General features: G+C 36.9%; 1 protein-coding gene across 2 annotated transcripts in view; it reads left to right on the top strand.

Annotated features, from left to right (window-relative positions):
* Positions 1 to 265: 265 nt before the first annotated feature.
* Positions 266 to 27,906, top strand: part of NKAIN2 (sodium/potassium transporting ATPase interacting 2) — a 1,131,060-nt gene continuing 1,103,419 nt past the window's right edge. Inside the window, exon 1 of one of the 2 annotated variants that reach the window (XR_005217865.1) lies at positions 266 to 465. Coding sequence is in view for 1 of the 2 variants with exons in the window: in XM_037842926.1 (XP_037698854.1) it covers positions 19,425 to 19,580 (156 nt within the window). In the remaining variant the exon portion in view is untranslated. Of the gene's footprint in view, positions 466 to 19,379; positions 19,581 to 27,906 lie in introns of those variants that run through there. The other variant, XM_037842926.1, reaches the window with a different exon arrangement.

Below are 27,906 nucleotides of genomic sequence, written 5' to 3'. Positions count from 1 at the left end.
GCCCCCGGAGAGGAACGCGCGGAACGAGCGCGCGTCGGGCGGCGGCCGCGCCGGGGGCGCAACTTCGGGGCCAGATGCCCGAGGGCGCGGCGGCGTCGCAAGGCTGCCGCGGTTGCTCCTGCGGGCCCCGGGCGCGTCTCGGCGGGCGGCGCTGCCCGCGGCGCGGCGTGTGCACAGAGCGAGTGAAGGTATGTGTAGCGGGCGCGGCTGGAGCTGCCGCCGCCGCCGCCGCCGCCGCCGCGCCAGCAGGTCCTAATGCCTCTCACCTCCCAGGACGCTGGCAGCAGCAACCCGAAGCCCCCGAACCCTCGGCAGGTCTGCCTGTCCTTCCCCGCGATCTGATTGGATAAAGTGGGGGCTCGACGGTGGCCGACGTGGGACAGTCTGGCTGTGGCAGGGGTCTCGGAAACCATGGGTTATTGCAGTGGCAGGTGCACGCTTATCTTTATCTGTGGCATGCAACTGGTAAGTGACACTTGGGTCCTCGTATTTTGTATTGGAGCTTGGCGATAGTGGGCAGGGGAGTGCAGTAAAGGGTCTGCTATGGACTAGAATGAAGAAAAAAAGAGAAACGGTGACAGATATATTGCCTGTATTTCAATGATTTCAGAAAGACGCGCTGTGGGGTACAGGAGAGGTGAACCTTTCCGTCACCACCTATTTCTGTCCCTCTGAGGACAGTTTGGCAAGTGCAGGTTAAACTTGTCTTTAATTTCTTTAAGCATATAGCAAGATGTAGCACTTGTTCCTTTTAGGCTTTGCGTTTCTATTAACGCAGCAACGTGATTGTCACATACAATTTACTGTACAGGTGTTAAAACAGAGAGAGATGGAATTTTTGACTTTTCTTCCTATACTCATTTTTGCAGTATTTTTGATTCTTCATTGACCTGTGTTATTTTTCCAGGGATGTATTATAAGTATAATGCTCTAACAGACCACTATGTAGGGCAGATGGTGTCCTTACAGCAGTGTGATCTGGAATCCACATTGAGTTTTAAAAGTATGTGGATTGAATAGAAATGCTTACGTGAACTCAGCAGCACCATCACCATAGACTGAATTGGTAACCTTTAAATTGCAATTATTGCAAGCAATTCCAGAGAAAAATATTCTGTCTTAAATTGTGTATGTAATAGCCCCTGAAATAGATACTGTTGTCTTATCCCATGTATGGGAGAATTGTATATACTTTTTGAGGAATGTTGTATAGTTGCAAAGAGACAAGGAGCCAATAATGGAAAACGTCATGACTCTGAATTTCAATTCCCTAAGGACGATGGAAGGTGGGGCTGAGGAGAATGTTTAGAGGTGAAAAATATACTACCCTAAGTGGTTAATTTGAAGTAGGAGGCACTTGCTTACTCCTATTACCAAATAGCTTTCCTTGGAAAGTATAAATTATACTGAATAGCCACCCACATTTCAAACAATCGTTTCATGAAGGCTGAAAGGAGTACGAGACAGATGAAGATTTCTGAAAGCCCAATCAGTAAAGTGTTCAAAAGAGCAAGAATTTGCTATTGGAACGCACAGTAGAATTCCTTAAATGTTCTTCATTGTTTATCAGTTGTCATGAAGCACACGGGCATTTGTTGTAGTCTTTTGTTTTTTGGTTTAATATTTAGCTGAAGCAGCGCTTTTTGTTATATATTGTTTTAGGATGCTTTTCTTCCCCAGGAAAGTTATCTGATGATGTATGTTTTGATCTGTGAATCACTTATAAACTTGGTGGTAAGAGATAAGCTGAAACTATAAAGAACATTTTCTCAGTGATGTGTAACCTGTTTATTTTTGTGCACAATACAGTCATTTAAGTTTTGCAATAGAGGAATTTTACTTTTAATGTTAGAGTTAACCAGACCACTCATTAGGTCAAGTATGCAATATTGCATAAAGATTTCAAAACATTATTTTCATATATGATTCAGAAAAGAATGTATTTGCTATTTTACTGTGTGGAAGCATAAAACTAAAAATGAGTGGGTGGGTAAGAGCATTCATGCAGAATTTTAAAAATTTGATTTAACTTTTACTAATTTGACCTAGTAGGATTTTATTATGGCAGATGTCTTTATGAAATTTTGTGTGATGAATACAAACTGCTCAATAACTTAGGCAATTTTTAAAAAATATTAATATGTGAATGGAAAGATTAAGTATAAAAAGAGCCTGATAGGTAACGGTTTCTTTGTGTGTGTGTGTGTGTGTGTGTGTGTGTGTGTGTGTGTATGTATGTTTGCATGCATGTGATGGTGTTTTGAAGAGGTGCTACATCACTCATGAAACAGAAATTCTGAATCACAGCTCGGTTCTCTAACAAAATAGGTGTAGCTGCAACATAGGGAACACTCAGTGTAAGCAAGTATACATTTGAATCCTGAGGAGTGTTTTATACTCCATAAGAATCCTGTGGTTTTTCCCATTCAGACTGTATATGCTACCAGGCTAATATAATTAGTAGCCATGTTAATGCAGGTACAGAAAAAAAACAAAGGATGAAGAAAATCCAGTTGGTTTGATAGGATGAGGTGATCATGCCTTAAAGAACCTTGGGGATTCGTGGTAATTATTGCTTTTTAGAAATATAGTATATAATTTAAAAAATAGTTCTTTGGCAAAAAACAGCACACACAAAATAGGTGGGTGTATATATCTTCTTGTGCTCTTGGTGGATATTTAGAAACTTTTTGTATCTTTGAGCTCTTGTAAGGGCTGTTTTACAAATAAGCCAGTTTTTCAGAATAAGTCTGCCTCTTGTTATTGATTGACACAAAAGTTCACCCAGTTTTGTTTATTTCTGAAGTCTTTAGTATATTCTAGTAACATTTGGGCTTTTTTATTTTTTCAACTGTACAGAAAAATCTTAGATAATTAAAATAATTGGAATCAGATAACCTAGTATGTTACTTTTTTTACATTTCTGAAACATTAATCTGAAATTCTGTAAGTACCATATTTGTATTTTAATTAAACTTAATATTTACATCTGTATCAACTTGCAGCTAATCTTAGGAGATGGCGAGATAGCTTTTGCATTGTGTAGTTGGGGAAGTCATTCATCGGGTTATTCTCAGAGCTGACACAGTACTTTGATCTTGTAATAAGTGAAGGATCGAGACAACTGTTCGGAGAAATTTACTTGCCAGCATTCTACATCTTTGCTTTTAATTCTATTTAATGCAAATTTAATTTACAAGTGTTGATAAGATATATATTCCTTAAAAATCAGGAAATCAGTATATAAGACAAGAAATTAGAAATTCATAACACAGAGATTCAATAGAAAACTTCAATTTCATGAAAAAAGTGTCTGTGCTATCACATAAATTAAAATTTATGAGCTCTATGGTAAGGACAACTTAAGATTTTAGGGTGTTTTCATAAGAAAAGGGGTGTGATGTGTAATTTCTGCAAACAGATTTGGTCCTTGTGGAGAATCTAGAGTTTAAGCTCATAATCTCAAGAAGGTACATGTCTTGTTGTATATATATATATATATAGCTGTCCTAACTGCTGAGAAGCTAAATATTTCAGAAAGTAACAAGAATCATCACTGCTGGATATAGTGGTATAGGACAAGAACAATTTAACTTCTTATTCACAACTCTCAGCAGCTTGTGAAGGAGTTTTGGCTGTTTTCCCCCCAATGTTTAGTTGAATCAGAGAGTATTTTATATAAATGTTGAAAAAAATTACTCAGATATTCTCAGTGAAAAATCATTCCGTTATAATATGGACGTATATAACTTATTTTAGGTTGAAAAGACAGCTTTGTTTTCAAGTCAGGGAACTCAAAATCGCCCACATTTTTGTACATCAGACTTCTACATGGTAGTAATTTCTGAAGTGTATGTGCCATAAACTATTGAAAGAAGGTATGGATTTACAGTCAACAAATTAACACTTGAAATTGCCTTTCTTGCCATGTGCTCTATGAAATATTGCTAACATAGAGCAGGTGCAACTAACAATTAGGTTAGTACACATGTGTGTGCAGCTGTGTGAGGAAATACATTGGAAACTTAAGAATCATCAGTTGCTTCCTACTGCACAATTACTAAGCTTTTTCAGTGGTACACTTTATTAGGAAAGAAGACCATGACAGACTAAACAGAAACAATTTTATTATAATTATGAAGTATTTCAGTGGTATTGGTCGGGTTTTTGTGCAGTGTTCTTAATTACGTGCTACTTGATTATTTTTTAGAAAATAAAGTATTGACATCAAGAGACTTGAAAAGTGCCAGCAGAATCTTATGATTTTTCTAGGATATATTCAACAGGTTTCACAATGTAGCACTTTTGTCTGCCATAGACCCTTGTACTCAGAGAATTTTATATTTTAGGTTCCAGTGCCATTGACAGTAAAATCTTGCAGTTGTTCACCTGTCTAAACTTGGAAAAGACTGAAAATTTCCGCACAATACCTCAGAAATTTATAATGTACAGATATGCTGAACGGTTGCTAAGTTGTAAAGTAACTCTCATCCTTTTTTAATGTTTTCTACTTTTGTACCCCAACATTGTCAGCATACATGCTTTTGTTTCAAGTTTACTCTTTTATTGTACTTCAGCACTACTTGCTCTGTTTACCAAGGGAGATGTAGAATCTTCCAGTCTCCAGCTCTCTTCATTGTTTCACAAACCAAGTGGCAGCTTCTTGGATTTCAAAGGTTTCAAAGAGCAAGCCCAAGTAGCACTTTCCTCCTGCTTTCTCAAATAAAGGGTTGGACTGCAGCATCCCCATTGCCAAATGCCACAGTCATCTCTGGTTTGGGGCCCATATGTGGGCAGCAACTCAGAAAGGCAAACGGGCATTGCCACCTTCTTTTCCCTCTGATGCCACTTTGCTTTGGGGTCAGATTCTCCACTTGCCCAGTCAAGAATTTCAGAATGGAAGCCAGGGACTCCTTAAAACAGGAGGACTTTGTTTCTGTCTCATTTTTGTATGTGTGTGTGCTGAAGAAGAATAAAATATGAGACAGAAGCACATTTCAAAACTTGCATGCTTACTTTGGAAATAAAAATACTAAAATTATGGCATCGATTGCATTAAGTGCCTTTATATACTACTTATGCCTAATATTTCAAAAGGTTTTGTTCAGTTTTGTTGTTTGGTAGAATTTCAAGCAGCTCAGTGTAATTTTTCTAAAATCAGTTTTGAAATTATTGCTAATGATGTAATTTACCTTATTTCCATGCCTTATAACCCATAAATATCAGAAATCAAACATGCACACAGAACTAGGAGAAACATTTTTGTTTTGTTTTTTTTTTTCACCTAAATAAGGAACCCTTCCAATTTTTGTCCTTGTCCCCTATAGAAAGTTGATTGATTTTTTTCCTAATATAACAAAATGCCTACACCATCAATATTTTTGTATCTGGTGTTGCTTTTCTCCCCCCAAACAATGATAGAAGTATTTATAGCTAGATACTTTCTATGGTGTGGAAATGAAAGTATATGAACCATTTGTTCCTACCAACCCCAAGAAATTGAAGGATGTTTTAAAATTATAAAGGAACAAGATAAAGTTATATTGTTTTCTTTCTCCAAATTAGGGTGGAAATAAAATTTATAAACTCTTTTTCTCTTCTTTTAATATTTCAGGTATGTTCAGATATGAAAGTTCTTACTATTTGAAGGAATTACTTGCTTCATCTTCTTGAAAGCAGTGCTTTCCTTTTCCTTTGCTTAAACTCTAAAACAGGCACTGAGTAAAGTATAGGAATAGTCTAACATTTAATCTCGTAAAAGCATAAATGCTTTATTTTCAACTTGGAAGAGGAGTAGGGTGATTTCTAATGTTAATAATTTTCACCTTTAGAATTACTTATGAATTACATGCTACCTTTGATCCCTGTGAAAACATCTTTTTGAGAAGTTACAAATAAACTGATTTTTATATGTGCTTTGTAAGCAAATTAGGTTCTTTTTTTTCTTTTTGTGTGTTTTTACCTTTTGTTATGCTTTTAAAATCTAGCTTTGTAAAATAAATAATAATGAAAATTGTCCTTTTTTGAAGCTACCTGTGGGCTAAATACTAAGCATGTACTATTTCAATTATTCTCCAATAAATCTGGAGAAGGTGGATAATAGATATTGATACTGCTTTTCTACTGAGGAGGAAACAGAGGCTCTGAAAGATTTAGCAACTTTCTTAATTCACCCTCTAGGTAGGTGGTGAGGTTTGGATTCAAACCCATGTCTGTCAGACTCTGAGCCTGTGCCACCTTACTACACTGTGTCCTTTCTGTGTAACATAAAACTGTATCAGTATCTTATGTTTGTTTTACTAACAAAGCAAGCATCTACCTACAAATTCCTTGCCAACTCGGGAGTCAGCGTAAGGCCGCTGAGGCTTAGAGAGGTGGGGTGATGCCAGGCTACTGTGCCAAACCTGACTGGTCATAGCGACCTGGGGTTCACACGCTTATGAGCTGCTGGTATATTGAGTGGAGAATAAAAGAGGAAGTTTTCCCATGTAGAGCCAATGCCCATTGCTGTTCCCACTAGATTTCAGGTGTGCCCAAACACAACCAAACACACTCATAGTTCTAGAGAAATAAACCTTAGTGATAAGGCTGTGTTTCTGCCCTTATTTAAGAGTGGGGGAAAAAGTTACACCTGCTATGTATTCCTGGCAGCAAATATCCATTCGGGAGGGGCTTGGACACTTTGATATGTATGCTTAAAATAGATTCTGTGGAAAGAAGAAATGCATTCGTTTTCCCCTCAAATTCCTGTTCTTTTTGCAACCAATCCCTGATGAATGGCTAATGCAGAGTAATGATATTGGCCTGTTTTATGCTTTTGTTTCATTTTAAACACACTTGAAATACTGAAACTATCCAGACCACTGTTAGAAGACAATACTAGTTAAAATTATTGTTGAAGGAAATAACTTAGGGTAAATAGGTTATTTAAAATATGTGTTGAATTTCCTAGAAGAGTTCTCAAGCTTTAGTGTACACCAGAATCATCTACAGGGCTTGTTAAATACAGATGGCTGTATACCACCTGCAGAGTCTGATTCAGTGGGTCTGAAGTGGAGCCAGGGAATTTGCATTATTAACAATTTTCCAAGTGGTGCTGATGCTGCTGGTTTGGGACCCGATTTTGAGAACCAATGGCCTAGAACACAGGTCATCATTTAATGATGCAGTGTTAGTGCACATGCCTGCTTGTAAAATTCTTCACCCCAACTGGATCACCAGTTCGTGTTCCACTTTGGCCTCTTATTGATATGAAAGAAAACTTTTCTCAGGGACCAAACATGCCTGCCTCTGACTTGAAGCTTTAGTTCTATTTAGAAGTTTAAAGAAAGGAAATGGGAGGTCTTTTATCTTCACAGCATTTGTATTTTTCCAATAGAATAGAAATATCCAAGGATCTGAAAGCCGGCACATTGTATGCTGGTTAGGCTGGAACAGAATTGGCTCCTTCACCTGCATCTCTTTAGTAGCCTGGCCCCTCAGTCTAAATTTGTGCAACTAATTCCCAATCCATTTACCCTACAGGAGGCTTAGGAGATGTGCTCAATGTTTATATAAAAATAGCATATATTTAGCTTCCCAAATATGTGTCTTTATTCTTATGTTACTTTTGATATCTAGAAAATCTCTGTAGTTATTAACAGTTTAATCTTTCTGACCTGCTTATCTAGTGAGACTAGTGAGTCTAGCTGACATATCATATCCGTGGTCCTACTTGCAATAACTAGTTTCTTCACCTACCCCTAATTTCTTTAGGCTCTGACACTAAGATCTGATACTAGGGGCAAATGGTGTGAAATAGATAAAATGATATGCTTATGTGTCTGATATTTCTGTTAAGAATTCAACTTAGATTTCAAAAACCAGTTAGCATACTTCTTTACGTCAGTATTCTTAAAATTGTGTTCTATGTAGTACTAGTCCTAAACATGGGTTGCAAAGTTCAATGAGTTGGAGGGCGACAGTGTGCTTTATCTCCTCCCCCTTTCACTCAGTGGTCTCAATAAATATTAGCAACTCTAAGAAGTCTTGCACTAAAGAAACCCCTACTTAACTGCATTTGGCTCAGCAAATATTTATAAAATGCTTGCGTTGAACCAAGGAAACTCTTTTTCTCTTATCATATATTAATATACCACAGAGTTAGTATTTTCAGGAACACTCTTCAGTGAATTATTACTCTAGACTTCTGGTGTAGTCTGAAAGTTAGTAATGTTAATTTGTTATCTGAACAGTATTTAAAGGTTGAATTCCAGTATGGAAACCCTTAACCTAAAAATGTTTAAAATTAACATATAGTATTACCAGATTAATAAGATAAATGAAAGGAACTGGTTTTCAGATACATGGCTCTTTTTTTTTTTTTTTTTTTAATGTGTTTGAGTTTTTTGAAACCCGTGTTTCAACCACTGAAATCGCCACCCTCATCATTGAATTCATGGCAGAGATTCTGAAGGATATTTGGAACTTCAGGAGAATACCTGGGAGCGGACATTTGCAGAGCCTGTTCTTTTAAAAGCAGAGGATGAGGAGCAGTCTGTATCCCATGCCTAACATCAGACTCATCCAGGATCCTTCCCTAAGTGTTTGCCTGCATGGTGAAGAGTGTTTCTACTGACTTTTGTTTTCTAACCAATACATACACTCTGAATCAGTAACACAGTGGAACAAAAAAAAAAAAAAAAAAAAAAAAAAAAAGAGAACAATGTTGCATTCTTTGAAAACAAATGTGTCTTAGTTTGGAACTGAGGACTCAAACGGGTACACCCTTCTCCTGTTAACAGAAGCCTTTCTGTGCATCTGTGTGATGCTAATTATACAACAGAATAAGGCGATATTTCGTATCATTGACATCTGTGTCTCAGATGAGGAAAGGGTCATTGTTGTGTCTGAAATGTTCAGTCGTAGGAAATTCATATGATCCTACTCTATAGGAGCTTCTAGCTATAGGAGATCCTCTGAGTAGTATTTTTAGGAAGGACAGTCTGTGGCACCACTGGGGAACAAAGAGTGTGGCAGACTTCTGCAGGCTCCAGTGAGATGGGGAAGTTACAGCCTAGTGGTATGCTGCTTCTGTGGTCTTGGCCCCTGGAGATGGACTCGGCCACTGTCTTGGCATTGGGTGCCTCTTCTGTTCCCGCATCAGCAGCAGTAGGAGGCAGCTGGCTCCTGGGGGCTGTATTCATCCTTCAGACACACTGATTCTGACCTCATGCTTAATCTATAAAATCAGAATAATATTACCTGTATGAGATGGTGTGTTCAGGTGCCATCTGTTTGCTACATCAAAGTGCAAGGATAAGATGAGGGTCTGTGGATGTCTTTAGTTATTGGGAGCAGTGAGTGAGCTACATGACTTGAAGGCTGTAGAAGCTGTAGTGGATTTGATAATACACAAGTGGTGTATAAAGAGCTTTGGGTCTCTTTTTTCCTTCCTTCTTTTTAAATAAAACTTGCTCAACTTGATGGTAGTGAGACTATAACTTGGAGTTATGTATAGGATTATGTGATTTTTATCAACAGGAATTAATGGAGTTTCATTGTTGTCCATCTTTCATTAGATGTGGTTCCATTTATTCAGTCAAAGGATGGAAGTTAAATTATGGCCATTCAATAGCAGTTATGAACCTAAGCTTTGCTCTTCCTTTAGCCTAGTATTAAAGGCTTCCTTCTTTCTTCTACGGAGTGGGGTTCACAAATGTCTAACAGTTCAGAAGCAAGTCAGACTTCTCTACTTAAAACAATAATATATTTTTGAAAATAACATTATAGTGAAGTTCTGTGAAGTTGGCTGTGCATCCATTAATGAATTGTCTCAAAAACATATTTCTGGCTTTGCATAAATCATTCTTGGGAAGGCCCAGGGGCAATTAGAGATATAGAATGAGATTTTCCCAAGTTACCATTTTATTGACTGTACCAGAGTAGATTTATTTTTATTCAAAAGAGCTGACCTACACACCAGGCAAATAGCATAAGTTCCGTTACATTTAGTAAATATAAATCTTGTAGCAACAGTGTTTGGTGACATTTAATTATATGCCCATTTTATTTAATCTTAAGAGAGACCTGGGTTTTCACTTTCCTTTCACAAGAATGAGGTGGTGATGATTGCTCTGTTACTGCATCTACTTTAAGGCTCAAGGGTGGTTCCGTTTATTATCATGGTGGCCTAAATCCTAGTTTTTCCTGTAAATTGAAAAAAAAATAAACCCCAACAAATACTTTTTTGATATTTATATAGCTATTTGATGAAGACTTCACATATAAACTAGTTTTGTTGCATGTTTGCTGCTGGTAGGTATATTTTTTTCCCTGAAATTTTAAAGTTAGTATTTCTTAATGTGAATAAAAATGTTACATTTTAAACTTTAATACATAGAGGAGAAATATTAGGGAATTCATTGACAGAAGACAGTGGTTTCAATTTACAGGAAGAAAGTGAACTTTTTGATTGAAAAGTAATTCTGTGACATTAAAATATCTTCTTTTGCAAATGCCATCTCTTCTGAAAGTCTTACTGATGTACCTGAATGCACATAGTATATTGGTTCACTTGCAGTTGTGTGCTGAGCATCAAGTGTGTGTAGGACCCTTCTCTGGGGAGTTGGCAGGTGGAGAAGATACAGTATCCCTTCACCTGAGGTTGGTTCCTAATCTGAGATGCTGTGTTACAGTTATGATCATTTTAAAATGAATGAATGAATGAATGAATAGTGGAAGGAAATTAAGTAATTACTAAATCAACTTCATCTAGTAGGATTTATGAAATGTTCACACATGAATAGCATAATGGCATGTGCTGAATAAATTAAATGTATCCAGTTTCTACCCTTTTGGCAATTAGGATATAATCTAACTGAAAGAAATGCCAAGCAGTATTTCTACTGTAAATTGATATAATGTCTAGTGGTTGTAATAATTGAAAGATTGGTTTAAATTGCTACCTGATCCTTTTTATTTTTTTTATTTATTTACTAAACCACACTATTTACTTAATATGATAGTAGCTGAAGTATTTTACAGTCCCTGTTCATTATGTGCCATAAAATCACTGTTCAACTTACTGTAGATAAGATTAGTGTTGATTAGAAATAAATGTTTATGTAAACTGGGTCATACTGTCCATTTATAAAAATATGAATCATGTAAGTTTAAATTCATATTAGCTAGCTCTTTATTTAGTTCATTTGACATAATAGTAGTTAGATACTCCAAAGGCTATATTAGATCAGAATATAAAATAGTGAATTCTATCTTTATATTTATTTTCCCTACATGCCTCTACAGAAGTAATTTTTAATGGTTTCTTTATTTTTTATTTTTTATTTTATTTTATTTTTTTGTGTGCATCATGGGCTTCTTTTAGAATTTGTTAAAAGCTATGAACTCTCTTGCCAGGGAAATACCCAGACAATTGAGGGGATTCACAAACTTCTGAACCCCATCAGTAAAACTTAGCTGAAAACACCAGATCCAAAATCTTTTTTAGACTACCATTTGTTGGGAATCTCTGATTATCAACAAGTTTAATTCAATTACTTTTGAACTTGGGAGACATTGTATGAGATTATATATATGTTTGTGTCTGTGTTTTACTTATATATATGTTTATTTGTGTATATATATATAAATTTGATGTACCTTATTTATTATATATTGTAAGCATATATACACATACATTTATAAACATACATATGTGCATATTTGTGTAATGCAAGGTGTCAGAAGCCAGAGGTAGGAGTTGGATAGTGGGAATAAGCTGGAGAATAACGCTGGACCTCTGTCAAGGAGATTAAATCACATGTGTAGTTATCTACAAAATAAGGCAGAATGATAATAAGAAAGAGAAATAAGAACAAAGTACTAAAAGGGTATGTAGTGGAGGAGCAGTTACCTTCTCATAGGCTGATCACAGAATGTATAATGATCTGGTATATGCTAGGTAAGATTTCTAGAGCTAGAGATTGGAGAAAAGAGAATTTCTGGAGAAGGAAATATTTTGACAGGAACGTAGGGTAGCTGGGGGAGGGTGTTGCAGTTCATGGATGGACTTGAGCACCTTGTGAAAGAGTTTGAATAGTGTAAGATAGGATATATGTCTCCATAGATGTCATCATCAAGGTCAATGGCCTAATTCTGCATAGTAGAATAGGAAACAGCATAATCTGAGTGTGAGGGCCAGAGGTTTGGGGCAAGCCCTCTGGGGAGTGAGAGGGCAAAGCAACAGTAAATTCAAGGATTGCTAAATTGCATCGAAGGCCTTAGTGAAATTAGGTGGCACCATTTGTAGGGGAACCAATTACTTCTCCATCACTACCCAACTTTCTAAGTATGAGAAGAAAAAACAGAAAATGGAAGTTTCTTTGTTCACAGGTTGAACAAAGCTAAGGGTTTGTGAGAACTCCAAGGTGTCTTTGAGCATAAATTATCTGACCCTGGGTAGGACTTCTGAGAAACTAGGGATGTCAGAATGGGATGGATAGTTGGGTTGCTGGAATGCCAATGTAAATGTTGATAATAAGTAACAGCCGAAGTGAGGCAATAGAAGAGATGGAAGGTAAGGTGGTTTTGAGAGCCCACAAATACAGAAGTTTAGATCTTGGGGAGGAGCAGCTCCTAGCGCAAGCAGGAATCCTTGGATGTCCACGGAATTGGGTGGGTAGAACTCAATGCTTTAGTTATTGATAAGGATGAAAGGCAGTGTGGCCCAGCTGTCCATCATTGTGCATTCTGGCTTTATTACAGATGATCGGAAATAAGGGACAGTGAAGAGAGTTCTGAAGATTGTAGACAATGATGAGAAGTTTTGGGGAGTGTTTGGTTTAAGCAGGTGGGGCTGGTAAAGAAGGGTGGTTAGGGGCAGTTTGGAGGTGGCTGCTGCTGGGTGGTATGAATTGAGAGAAATGAAAATGTTTGTGTAACCTTGGTTTAATGAGCACGTGAATGGAGAAATTACGGAAAGAGGAATGTAGATTTGAGCTAAAGTATGGGTTTTCAACCTCAGCACTGTTGACATTTTGGACTGCACAATTCTTTATTGTAGGGAGCTTTCCAGTGCATTGTGAGATGTATAGCAGCATCTCTTGTCTCTATGCACTAGAGGCCAGTAGCACACCTCTGGTTAAGACAGCCAAAATTGTCTCTAGCCATTGCCAAATGTCCCCTGTGTGTGTGTGGTGGGGGGAGTAATGCTCGTTGTTGAGAACCACCAACTAAAGTAAGGAGTTAGAACACTTAGAAACAACAGGGGGGTTCTTCCTAATAGATTTTGTGTTGTCCAGGGCACAGTGGGAGGGGATTGTGGAGCGAAAGGCAGCCCTTGAGGACTGCCCTTCATGGCCCTGGATAAGAAACTTCATGGAGATCTGTAACAAGTCAACACTAGCAGTGCCCCTTCCCCATCCCCCTGAAAAGTAGAATTTCAGCAAAGTGCCCTAATCACCTAGGTAGTTTGGAAACTCTCTATTTGACTTTTTGTTTGTTTGTTTTATTTTTTTTTGTTTTTTTTTTAATTTTTTTTGATTTTTTTTTCTTTTTTTCTCTATTTGATTTTGTTGTGTAGCCAAACCATTAAAAATGAGGATGAAAGGAGGGTTGGTTCTTGGCAATGAAGAAAGCTTGGGTAAAAAAAGGATGAAACAAAAAGAGAGGTAGGTGAAGACATGCATTAGAGAAGGGGTGCTGAGTAAGCATTTGTGGGATTATTGACTGGAGGAGCAAGGTTGAATCTAGATTTATTTGAAAGCTACTTTTATGGACAATTATGTGCTTAACCAAGCCTTTAGCATTCTTGGCTGTTTTGATCAGTTTGGTTTGAGCCCGGTGAATTTTATCTAAGGCTCAGTGAATGTCACCTTTCTTCTGGTGCCAATAAAGACTGTGAATAAACATTTGACACTTTTGTTTCCTCCCAAATGTGATTTTCTGCTAAAATGTGCAGTACATATTTCTTCATCAAAGGTCCTAATTAAGAAAGATTTGGGACAAGATATGCATTATTAATTATCAGCTAGACATGCAATTGTTTAATGAAGGACGACACTTTTTTTCTGGATATGAGAAATTTTAGGTCAAATTGTGATGTTTTAATTCAATTAAAAATTTGGATAAGAGTTAAGAATATATGATTGTAAACTTAAAAACAAGTATTTTCCAAGACTCTAAAGAGTTTGTAAATCTTTTCTTGCTCTTATGGAGAGACACAAAAAAATCATAACTACTGCCTTTCAGGAACTTTGATTTAAAAATGCTTAAGCTATTAATATTCCTTAGATGATCTCCTAAACTCAAGGATATTCAACAAGCATTTTAATATTTGATGCCATGATTCACTTGAAGGCCCAGTTACTGCCAAACAAGTATAGTAAAACAGCAGAGATTTAGCTTTTAAAATATCCTATCTGCTGTTTAATTTCTCTAGATCCAACTTGATTTCTTTTGGTACATCAGTCTTCTGGTGGGCTCTCATTTACATGCTTGGAGGGAGGGGAGTAAAGTTTGTGACTTCTTGAAAGTCCTTTTAGCTCAATGATTTTATGATTAAATTTTGCATTTTAAAATTGCCTTTCTCTGTAAGAACCAGGCTAGAAGGTAGTTTTCTAACTTTATATTTGTGTACACATCAATTAATATGTCATCTCATGCATTTTTTTCTAACACAGAACAGGACTAACTAGCAGTGAAAAAGGATGAACTTAGAACCAGATGTAGCTGAAGTTTTTCTTACTTGCAATTTAGTGCAGTGTTACTTAGGATGTTCTTCGGACCTCTGAAAACCTAGGTGAGTAGACAGTATGTATGTCTGCTTGTGAGGGTCTGCATGTGTGTGTGTAGTGGGTATAGGGTAGGAACAGGGTGGGGAGTAAAAATGATGCAGTTCATAGGCGTTGATTTAGTCGGGTAGGCTGGAGGAAGGCGGTAGGTCTTAGATTACATTCCACAGTTCCTAGTACATAGTTCTAGATGTAGGTTTTCAGCAGCTCTTATTAACTGGTAGTCTGTAGTGATTAGGATGAAAGCAGGAGCCGTCCATCTGTCTGCCTCTCACAAAGCATCAGTTGCAGAATGAAATAGAGGCAGGGAATGGAGAAGACTACTGTATTCAGTTGAAACCAGCGCAAGTTTAGGTAGGCCAGATTGCAATTATCCCCCCCGCTGGAAGTTAGCCAGGATACACATTAGTGCACGCTACTTTCTGTCTAGCCTAATTAAAGGATTGTTGAGAACTAACAAAGTTGGCTGACTTGCAAAAGTCTGTGCTTGCTAGAAGTTGTAAGTTATAAGTGCTTAACAATATGACCTGATTTTTATGCTGGGGTCATCTTATTAATTAAAGTTTTCCAATGATCTAATTAGAAAATGCAGTCTGAACTGAGTCTGGAGGAGTCCCAGTCTTACCTGCTAATTTAAAGAAAGTGGAAATGAAGGAGAATGACACTCAATTAAAGCAATGCAGTAGAAAGCGAGGTTCTGGACGTGCCTTCAGAGATGTCCATATCAGTGGGGTAATTATTTAGGATGCACTTCCAGTAAAGAGAAATTAAAGGGACACCAGTGAGTTAGCTTTTAAAAGTGGAAATCTGTGCCAGTTCCCAAATTAACTCTTGGACTAGAATATGAGTGCACAGTGGAAAGCTGGAAGGCATGACTAACAAAACAGATTTAAACTAAGCAGTTTACTCATTGCTTTGAATATCATGCCTTATTTATTTTTTTTTTTTTCCAGTTCTAATAGTACTTTGTCAAAATAGCAGAAAGAGAAAAGAGAAGGAACGGTCTGATAACATTTTAGATGATTACCTCATTATCTCACACTAAAATGTCTTTTCTTAGGGGAAGAAAGTAGACTAAAATCTTCTGTATTTTCTAAAAGTAATGTCCTAGAACTGAGGTATAGCACTTACGTCCTGAATAGCCTGGACTTCTGTTGTCACATGTGTGTTTATGTTCGTACCATGCCGAGAACAGTGCTCTATCCAGAAAAAAAGTTCCTTCCAATCATCTTAAACACCTATTATGTGTCTTGCACCAGGGAAAGCAGAAGGTATTGAAAGGACAGAAAGGGTGTGATGATGCAAAGTATACCTTGGTCAGTGAACATTTAGCAATTGAGTAATTAGTCATAGTTTCTCATTTTCCAGCTTAAGTAGCTAAAATGTCCTCTTAGTATTTTTCTGCAGGCACACTGGAAAATGAAGTATAGGTACCAAGAAATAAAACCAACAACAGAATTCATCTGTTCAGGATGGACAGAAGATAACTTTTAATTTTTGCTGGAAATTTTAAAAGGAGTTGCCGGTATCATAAGTTGTCCTGTTCATTTCCCAAGACACATATTTGTAGATGCATTTAACATTTATGTGGCAGCATCAGAGTACAGCACAATGGAACAAGTGTGCTCACTCCAGCCTTCCCATACTGACCATCCAGATGATTCACAGTTTATTAAATCACACCAGTGTCCAGGTGACTGTGCCAGACAGGAATCCCACAGGCCATTTTGTAAATCATGGGTGTGTATTGCAGGTTGACCGGAAGTATTTTTATTTGTGTATCTTATAACAGAGTTGAATTTGTTTTGGTTTGATACTTGTTTTGTAATTAATTGTGATAATGTTGCCAATCCTTTGCTGTTTAGCAGTACCCCTGAACAATTTTTATTTTGTGTAAAGCCTATAGGAAGATGCTACCTAGCAATATTTTAAAATTGAAATATTACTTACACCCATTCTTCCATAAGATACTTTTATATAATTTGGGTTAAATAAAATTGCAGTTCTAAGCCTTACTCAAGAAGCAATTAGAATGAATGTGATATGAATCATAGAGAAAAGAACAATGTTTCACAATCACACAAAGCAGCTGATGCTTTATACCAGTGACCATTGCTAGGATTTGGCCATTTGAGCCATTGCTATTGTGTTTAAAATAGTGAGTGATATTTACATGTTGGCCTGTCACATATCACTGCATCATTATATAAATTGACAGTTTAGAAGAGAATAAAGAACAGAGACCTGAAAGGAGGATGTGGTAGAAGTGAAGCATTCATATATATTTTATATATCCATTATATATATATATATATAATCTTTCTTATCACTGAGAAATTGTAATAAAGCTTTGATGAAACATGGCTCCTTTATATTGTCTCTCACTTAATTTATATCAGGCATCTTATTTTTACTTTTGAGGATGAGAGCAGCTGGTGTCAGGCCAGGTGCTGATAGTACTAATGTTGATGTAACATGCTGCTGAAAGGGTTAGTGCAAAGGGAATCATGGGCCCTTGATTTGAGCATGCTGGCTCTAAAATTTATTTTTTGATCCAGCATTTGACTTTGCATTATACTCAGAGAGTTGGAAATCACAAAACCGTGCAGCTGCAGAGTACATCTCAATATAGACCCTGTAACATTACCTCACTAACCCAGCTCTCTCTTTTAGCGGTCTTTGTAAGTAGAAGTAATCTGCTAAGTAACAAAAGACGGTCATTTTTCTTTATACTGGAAGATGGGCCTATGGTTTGAACCCGCTGTCTGTGTGAGGAATGGAGGGAAGGGGCAAGGGATGGGGCTGTGGTAGATGAGGGTGCCATCAAGTTTGGAAATATTATTTTCTTATAAGGTTGCCTAGACCCTTGAATGTGGGTATGAATAAATTGATATTGGAATCTGATAAGATGTTTGATATTGTTCCTAAAGCTAATTAGGGTAAAAGGGCTGATCTATCTGGAAAACCAGGGAAGACAGAAGTCAGTTATGATGCATAGAGTTAATTGAATTTGATTTTTTTTCTTTTAACCATAAAAGAAAGATATTGATGATCTTTCTTTTTAGTATGAGGATATACCCTTGCTTAAGGTAAGGTAACTCTTTCAAGACTTTGTATGGAATTAAAAAAATATTCTTTATAAAGTATTAAATTTGTCCCCTGTTGACCACATTTAATGAGATAATTTACCATATCCAGGCAGACGATTTACCAAATGCCATAGTTCTTTGCAGTGGATAGCTGTGAATAAAAATGACTCCCAGGCCTCTGAGAACTCACTTTATGTCTCTCTTGTCTCCTGTTCTCTTCTTGCTTCTAACTTTGGGCATTTCTGAAGGCCTTGTTTTCTCTTTGCTGTTCTTTGGGTTTTGCCATTGGAGTTATAAATTCTAGAATTGATGAATTAGTTGGTCAATAAATATTTATTAAATACGTACAGGGAGACTAGTATCTTATGTGGGATATAAGAAAAGAAGATATGATACAGAGTTTTCCATCTGGTTAACAATACTAGAATGATTAGACTAACTTAGGGAAGGCTCATTTATGTGGTAGGTATAGTTGAGTGTTGAAGAATGGGTAAAATTTAGATTAATTAGTATCAGAGTAAAAAAAAAGCAGGGATGAGGCTGAGATGACGAGAGATGATCCTCCTATTTAGATTGAAGTATTAGCCTATGATAAGTGGGTGTATGATAGTTAAGAGTTAGGTAAGATACTGAGTTTAGACTACAATGTAGTTATTAGGAGCTTAGCCACTGGAATCAAATTCTAAAATCCTGAGTCTACAATTTAGGTCACATTACACAAATTACTTAACCTCTCTATGCCTGTTTCTTAATCTGAAAAAATGAGTATGATAATAATATTTAACCTCATAGTGCTATTGGAAGAATTAAAATAGTTAATGCAGGTAAAGTTCTTAGGAGAGTTGCTGTCACTTATTAAGCATTCAGTAAATGTTGCTTATGTTGTTATGACAAGTTTTGAGTTCTGGTAAAAAAGTTTAATTTTTTTTGTGATAAGTGATATGCTCATAGCAATATTTAAGGAAAATTAGGTAGAAAATGTAAGACAGATTTAAGTGGAGGAAGACTGGAATCAGGGAAGCCAACTAGTAAACTATGGTAGAAAATATCTAGTTCTAAGATAATGAGAATAATAACTGCAACAAAGATGATGATGATAAAAACAATAACCTTTATACAACGCTTTGACATAACAGTGCCTCTTTTGATATAACACTGTCTCTACTTTACACCTGAAGAAATAGAAACTTGGTGCTGGTGAGAGTGAAAACAGAGGAAAACTGATATCAGAGGATCGTTCAGAAAAGTAATCGTTAAGACTTGATGTCAAAAGGTGCTAGGTCCAAGGTGTCGGAGAGGGAGGAGGAGGGAAATAACTTTGTTCTTGAGAGGTACTCAAGTTGGGGGAGAAAGTAGTTAAGTCAGAATGAATAGGAGCTCCTTTTGAATCCTTTTTGCATTTGAAGTGACTCTGGTAAAGGTTTAGAAAAGGGCATTGCCATGTAATGTAGTGTTCCCAGGCAACCACGGTATTTGTTTAGAGATAAAACTTAGCCACTCAGACCTGCGTCTTATCATAGGATTGGGGAGGGAGAAGAGGGCCAGGACTGTGCTTTCAGAAATGCCACTTGTGGGATTTGAAGAAGAAAAGGAGTTATTGAAGAAAGAAGGGAAAGTAAGTGGAGTGTCTGCAGAAGGAGCCGGCCAGACAACCTCACGGATCACAGCAGAGGAAGAGGAAGGAACAACGGAGAGTAAAGCTGAAGAGAAAGTCAAGGTGAAGGGGGCCTGGGAAAGCATTTGTTTTAAAAGATCAGGGAGATTTCGAAAAAGCAAAATCATTCATTACAATGAGGGAAGTCAATGTGAGAGACTTTTGAAGAAATAAGAAGTTAGGAAAAGAAGGCAAAATATATGGAATATTTCTTTCAGAAGTTACAAAACACTGAGCTGGGAGGTAGGGCACTTCGGGTTTAGTTCTGGATTTGCCATAATTGCATGACTTTACCAATTATACTCTCTGCTGCTCATAGATTTTATCTGCACATTTCTGGATAAACTTATTTTTAAATTTAGAGGGCATTTTGACTTTTTTGATAGTCTTATAGTGTTTAGTAATACCCCACATAGTCCAGAGCCTGCACTTCTGCCAGCTTTTGCTTACCATTCTCTTATCGTTAGAATGGAATAATTTTTTTTCCCTCATATATCGTTAAAGGAATCATTAGAGTATCTTGGATGGGTTCAAACCCAAAGCAAAGGCCCGTACACCCTACAAATAATGTGAGAGCCCACAGGTTTTCCCTGAAAGTCTGCCTATTCTTAGATTGAAGCTAATTTAAAAGAACTTGGTTATCTTTATTGTAGATCTTTGGGCAGGTACAGTGATGACAATAAAAAATGCATTACCTAATAATAAGTACAGAGCCAATAAAAAGTGCGTTACTCAATAATAAGTAAAGAGCCAAACTACAAGAAAGAAAGAAAGAAAGAGAGAGAAAGAGAAAGAAAGAAAAAGAAAGAAAGAAACCAAAAAGCATGTAGTAGCGGTTTGGGAACCCTCTTTTTGGAGGTTAAAATCAACTTCTGTTTACCTTCCTTGCCTTTGAGGGCATTATTTAAAAAATAACAATCACAGGTACTTAAAATAGTTTACAGTTTAAAAGGCACTGTGTCCCATAACCTTGTCAGCAAGTTAAGTCATTAAGGCTAAATTATTTTTCAAGAGATAATCTTCTGTTACCGGGAAAATAGAAATTGCATTCAAAGGTGTTTCTAAATTAGAATAGACTTTTGACCCCAATTGATACAGTTTATTTTAAAATCTGGTTTCAAAGTATATTAGCATATTGGCTCCTGTTTGAATGCGAAAGTGTGTACCACTGTTAATATCCTCATTTAGAAAGAAAGCTATGTCACCCAACTGCACATCTGCTAACTATTGCTTACCACTCTCATATTGTTGAAAATGGACAGAATTTTTTTTTCTCAGACTCCATTAAAGGGATCATTAGTGTATTCATGTATTCATGATGAGTTACAACGGGTATATACAAGTTGACTTTTGTTTTGAGAATCACTTAAACTGACTCTTCTGGCTGTAAAATTCAGTCACTCTGGATATGTCAAAACACCTTGTCTTGCAATCTATTAAAATCTCTCACTTTATATGTTTAAAGATTTCTTTTGCTTTAAAAACAATGATAAAAACCCTTATGCAGCATTGGAGATGATGCGTGTTTTCAAACACAGCCCATCTCATTTCAAGAGATGGAGTAAGTATCATTAAAATGGTAACTCAAATCAGTCAAAGCACTTTTCTGGAAGATTTAGATTAAAAGTGATTAAGAACTGCTGTGGTTTGCCGATAGATACTATTTTGTATTACATTAATTTCTGCATTTAAAAATAGAAGACTGCTTTTAGTGCTTTAGGAGAATCAGTATCTACTGAAATGCATGGATTTAGTGGGGTTGATTCTCTGAAAAGAATGAGAAAACTGCTGATAGATGATGCCCCCTTAGCTGCCCAGCAGAGCCCTTCTTTGGCAACATCATGACAGAATACAGGGAAAGGAGAGATTTTTCCGCTTGTACCTTCGGAATGTCTGAGAGAGATTTGAAGCATAAAAATGTAAGCAGTTGAAGATTCCCCATAATGTCCTTTTGAGCAGAACCAGTTAGATGTTTAGTGTTGCAGAGTGTTAATAATCTTGGCAAGAGATCAGGCAAATTGAACAAATGGATTTAGAATGGATTTACCCTTCCGATGATGTCTTCATTACAGGAACTCTGCTACTTTTCCCCAGACCAACTCTGGAATAACTTTGCACTTTTATTCATTGGCTTAATTTAGGTTTGTCTGGAACATTTCTTGGTTGCATATATACCAGATGGGGGAAGTGGGGAGGGGCAAACAATAAAATTCAACGACTTGATAGTTTTATGTTTTTACTGAAGTCAGTGTCAATCAGATGTATCAAGTTACCGGTAGATTAAATAGCTACACATTATTACTTTGCACATCAGATGTCTTTAGCAAATCTAATTTAGAAGAATGTAGAATATGTGAAATTCTTATATGTACTTCTTAATGAGTGATGTAGTAAAAACCAGACATTTAAAAAAAAGGTTTTCCAAAATCTTATTTTTGAAAGGCAAAGGTTAGGTCTAAAGTTAAATGGTGGGGATATGGGAAAAGGAGAGAGAGAAGGGGAGAGAGGGAGAGAGGGAGAGAAAGCAGAGACTGTTGAAAATTTTAAACATTAGAATTAGGCTTTCAAAATATCATAGGAGAACAGCCCTATCCATGTTGTATAAATTAAAAAATGTAGTCGAATTGTTACTGGAAATGAAGTCTAAGTACAAAAATTTGACTAGATTGCTAAACATTTTAAAGATTTTTTCTTATATTTTTAAATATTAATACATAACACACAGGGGTGTAATTAATTCCATGTCTATGTCTTTAAACTTTGGAAGAACTTTCTAATAATCAGTTCACTGTGCCTCTGAGGCAGAACAGGTCCACCGCAGACTCACCCTCTAGTCTGCTGTGTATACCCTACCGTTCTTGTTTGTCCTTTTCTAGAAATAGCAGATGTTTGTTTTGCTGTTGTGAATTTCTGTTTTCTTTCCAGCAAGACAGTAGAAAGGGTGTGTGGGGGCACAGAACTGGCAATATGGATGATGACTGAATTTGTCCCACTAAATTCCTTGGGACCTGGCAGTCAAGGCTCATGTGTTCCAAGGATCCCTTTACCCGCCTTATGTGCTGAACACACACACTTCTCCGGAGTGCTCTTGGCATTATGCAAGGTATGGGACAAGCTGAGACAAGGCAACGATCTCTCAAGAAGTTAAAAATTCCCTTAAATCAGTAGTTGCCCCTCTGTATATGTACTAAGGCCTGGAAGTGAAAAGGAACTGACGTGTGTGGAGGGCACCCTCGTGTCCAGATCCGTGCAAATCTGTCAAATCCAAACTTTCTGATGTGCGTGGGGTAGGTACTATTAAATGTTCAATAACTTAGTATATGAGTAAATCCTCTCTCCTTTAAAAATAATGCCTGTTTGGAAGGTGATTCAGTGTTATATTTACTAATTAATATATGTCTGATTCTGATTGTACTTGGAAGATCATTCAATCCAGTTCTCTGATTTTGTAGTTGAGGTTATGAAGATACAGAGGTGCAGGGACTTTACCAAGATAATCTCTTTGTCTCTTTATTTTCTTGTCAATTAACCAAATGTAGCTTACAGTGTTGGAGGATTAATTTAGTGAAAGATTAAAACACTGAAAACATGAATTTGTCCATGGCAACTCTTTGGAGCATCTTGCAGTAGCTAATGTAGGGAAAAGGTAACTTAATGCCCAGAACCCTGATGTAACTGGGTGGGAAAAATGGACTTAAGAGGGTCCTTCCCTCTTCACTCCAAGTGTGAAGCCCAGCCTCTCCCCTAGGTCAGAGGATCAAATTTAGAAGGAATTAAAAATATTCTGCATGTTAAAGTGACAAATATTATTGAATTACCTCTTGTACATCTTAATTTTTCCTCCTAATGTTTTGTGGAAACACTTTATGATTTTACTAATAGGTCTTTGCGTCAAGGGGTTATAGTTGTTAGAAAATACAGAGTTCTAACCATTTTATTGGAAATTAAATCATTCCCCTGCTTTGTTTCAAAATTAACTGCATTCAAATTTGTTAAGTATCACTATCACCATAGAAAATGACGTAGCCCACAGATAGTGTGCATGTGTTCTGTTTTGTGATGGAGATGTCATTACGAATATTTTCTCTCAAAATGTCCAAAAAGTGAGTGTGAACATGACTAGCTCAGTTGAGACTGTTAGACTAATATGTTCTTTTAAAGGGCAAAAGGCTAAATAGTTGCACATGATTCTGACTTTTTTCTCAGCTACGTTTTAAATTACCAATATAAGAAGCATGCTGTTTTGCTAGACAATGTGAAATCTGCTATGCCTCTTCTTTTGTTGCGTAAAAAAAGATGTTTAATCTTCTACAGAGGTTAACAGTAGGCTAAAAAATGATAGGCCAGATAAGCACTAGATTATGAAGAGAAAATTTTAATGATTAAAATGTTATAACCCCCCAAATCTGGCAACCCTTCTTTTCATTATTCTCTGTTTAGGGCAGCAGATACAGTTTTTTAAGAAATCATTCTATGAAATGTGGCTCATATAAACTCCAGGCAGCTACAATCCTGTCTTCAGTAGCCATTGGAAGCTTTCTCTTGTACCTGTAAAACTGAAGGTGATCTGAAAAGCAGATGTAACTAATGGCCATAAGTATTGCTTTCACTAACTTTTGAATTTAAAAGGAATAGTGGTAGAATCTTTAGGCTTTAAAAACAAGGGCATTTAGGAGATTTGAGTATAGGGGAAAAAACACTTTTTATTTTCTACATCTTCTACCATTTGACCTTTGCCTTGGAACTCTAAGCCAGCTATTTGGAATACTTTTTTGCCCTTGGAATAGTCTTTACTCTTTAAAAAAAAAAAAAAAGCAGCTTGCTTTGCAGGCTATCCCAATCCTTTTTAATTAAGCGTGTATTTTAGCACTTGTATAAATATGCTTGAATAACACTTCAGTGAATCCTTTAAACAATTTACCAGCCTTTAAAGCAACTCTTAATTGATGTTTTTATGTCCTAGTTCTTCTACTTTCCTCATCTCCCACTCTTACTCTCACACCAAACTCCCAGGAAAAAAGCCAAATTATTTTTTCTCTCTGTTTATTGTTCCTGAACAGCCCGTTTCTCCTTTTTTTTGAAGAGATACCACTATTCTCCTGAGTATAAAATGAAAATTAAAAATGTAATCCCTTATATAATAAAGTTGCTTAATACTAGTTAATTTTAAGTTGAACTTCAAAAATGTTTTCACATTCAGGCACTTATTTACTTACATTTTCCTGAAGCTGCCACCAAAAACCAGGGCCAGTACAGACAGAGTGAGGAACTCATAGGAAAATTGACATCATGAAACCATTTCTTTATCACTTTCAAAAGGAGGATGATAATATCCTGTGGGGCATGGGAATTGTTATCCTCTTTGTAACCCTTAGTAAGTTAGCCTGTTACTACTCTTTCATGGATACTGTTAGAAGACACGAGGCTCCTGGGTCAGAGACAAAGGATTTCATTATTAACAGCACATCAAGCAGCATAAGCTTCATCATGTGAATCAGAGCCCTTTGTCCCCAAGTCCCAGGAAAGAGGTACTGATTCCATGGGCCTGGATGAACGCTGCGTACACAGTGGGTTTGCATCATGGCTGAGAAACAGTGAGGTGCTTTTCCAAGTTTCTCTTTCAGGTAGGAGGAAGCTGTGCGAATGATTCTGGCCAATGGACTGAGAGGAAGTAATGTGATATTCAAGGGGTGGATGATGACAGAAACACCATGTGTTGATATGCAAGTGTCACAATGGAGAAAGGTTGGAGGGAGAAATTGTTAGAAACTCTGTTTCTAGTTATTTTCATCTCTTTTTAAAATAAATTTCTGTTTTGTATGACTTATGTAAACATATATTTGGGCAGTGAATACAGATATAAATAAATCCATTTACATATGTGGGTATGTACATAAGTATTTGTAAACGATAGGGTATTTGTAATTGAAAAACTTGAAAACACTTGCTTACAGGATCTGTTTCTTCATTAAACATATTTATTGAGTACCTACTACATGCTTGGCACTGCTATAGGTGTTTCATTTACTTCAAACAAAACAGGCAAAGATTACTGCCCTGATGTAGCTCATATTCTAATAGGGGAAGATAAGAGATAAATAATAAACATAATAGATATGTAAAGTATATATTATATTAGAAGTTTGATACGTGCCATCTTAGGAAAAAAAAATTAGAGCAAGATAAGGGGGTGAAGCTTCCTGTGTGTGGGGTATGAGGGTTGCCTGTTGCCTCAGTTTGCCAGAGCTGCTATGACAAATACCACCAGTTGGCTTAAATAACTGAAATTTATTTTCTCACAGTTTTGGAGGCTAGAAGTCCAAAATCAGGGTCTGGAAAGGCAAAGCTTTCTCCTAGAGTCTATTGTATTCTCTTGCTGGTGTTGCAATTTGCAGTTCTTGGGGTTCTTTGGGTTGCCTCTCTGCCTCTTCACATGGTGATCAGTTTTGTTCTCTGACTTCTTACTTCTGTCTTCTATTTCTCCTGCTCAGACACCTGTGTCTCTGTTTGGATTTCCTCTCCTTACAGGTCTCCAGTCATATGGATTATGGTGTCATCCGAATGATATCTTTGAATATCCTATTCACAAATGAGTCCATAACTTAGCTAATAACATTTTCAAAGATCCTGTTTACAAATGGGTTCAAATCCACGGTATTAAGACTTGAATATGACTTTTGTGGGGGTACATGATTCAATCCCTGACACATATTTAAGAAGGGTTGACAGTATGTAAGATTCTTTGCACAGCATAAAAGACCTTTCTAAAATCAACCACCAGTTCATTGTTTGGTTCTTTATGTTTGTAATGAAATTTCATTTCTCATGTGCCTTTGTGTTCCCCTTTCTTTGATATGTCACTCTCTCATTCTCCATCTGTTAATTTTTTTTTTTTTTAATAGTCTTTGTGGTCCTGCTCAAATACCATCTTCACCATGAAGGCTTCGCTGATGTTTCCATCCTACGTCTGCACTTAAGAGTGCTTAGAGTTTATAATACTGGTTTATCATCATTTTTCTCTCTCTGCCTCTAAGCTATGAGCTTCTTGAGGGCAGAGATGAGGTCTTATCTTCCTCTGTATAGCTTGCTTCAGTAAACGTTTGTTGAATGAATGCTGATTCTTTGAATCACTGCTTGAAACTTAAGGTGCATGAGGAGGGCTCTGAAATTGTGTTGGTGGAATTTTGTAATTCCTGCCATGACACTATGTAGCTGACTAAAGAGTATTTGTATGAATAATGTGTACAGTGCAATAATACTTAAATAATAAAGACTTTGAGTTAATAATAGCTTATAAGAAAATGTTTACCACTCTGGAAGGATTTTCTCTTGGAAATAGTATTATAAAATATGGTTAAATCATAAGGAAGCTTCTGAATGCCTACTTAATACCACAAATGTGAAATAATTCTGGTGTTACCATCGAATTGTATCCTGTTACTTAGGATAAAGTCCAAAATACTTAATATAGAGCCTAATCCCTACTTAATTTTTGGGACTTCTCTCTGCCTGCTTTCCCCCCAAGTATATTGCCATTCTTTCACCTCCTAAAATGTCCCACACTTCTTCCCATTTCAGGACCTTCCTTGCATTCCCTGGTCAGGGATGGTTCACCCCTGGCCCAGTCAGCCTAGCTCTTGCTCCACCATAAGGCATCAGTTTTGGGGTCTTCTGGGAAGCCCTCTCTGACCTTTGGGACAGGTAGGTTCTCCCTATTATAAACTACTATAGCAGTCTATTTTAGTTTGTTAAAGCTGACAAAATGCAATCTACCAGAAATGTTGGCTTTCACAGTAGGGATTTATTAACTTAACAGGTTTACAGTTCTGAGGCCAAGCCCTCAACAGGCGATGCTTTCTCCCTGAAGACTGGCTACTGGTGATCTTAGACTCCTCTGTCACGTGACAAGGCACACAGCCAGTGTCTGCTAGTCCTTCTCTCCTGGGTTTTGTTGCTTTCAGCTTCTGGCTGCTCCTCTCTCAGCTTCTCTGTCTTTTCTGTCTGTGCTTCGCTGTCTCTTAGTTTCTCTGGGGCTTTTTCCTGTATCTTCTTTCTGCCTCTGATCCTCTTATAAAAGACTTCTGAATGAGGTGGGCCATATCTTAAGTTAAGATCCTATTCACCTAAAGATCCTGCTTAAAGTGGGTCCACACTCACAGGAATGGATTAGCTTTAAGAACATGATCTTTTCAGGGGTACATAAAGCTTCAGAACATCACAGTCTTTGTTAGAACTTGATAAACGTTTCATCCATGTGCCTCAGAATTTTGCCTGGCATATAGTAGGTGCTCAATAAATGTTTCTTCAGTAAAAACGGGAATGTATGAAGGCTACCTGACTATCACTGATGAGTTGATACTTCTGGATACAAGTAAGTGTTTAACTGCTA

This window comes from Choloepus didactylus, chromosome 7 (assembly GCF_015220235.1).
Source record: "Choloepus didactylus isolate mChoDid1 chromosome 7, mChoDid1.pri, whole genome shotgun sequence".
Lineage (NCBI taxonomy): Eukaryota > Metazoa > Chordata > Mammalia > Pilosa > Megalonychidae > Choloepus > Choloepus didactylus.
The sequence above is the reverse complement of the archived record's forward strand: the minus strand, read 5'-3'. Positions and strand labels throughout refer to the sequence as shown.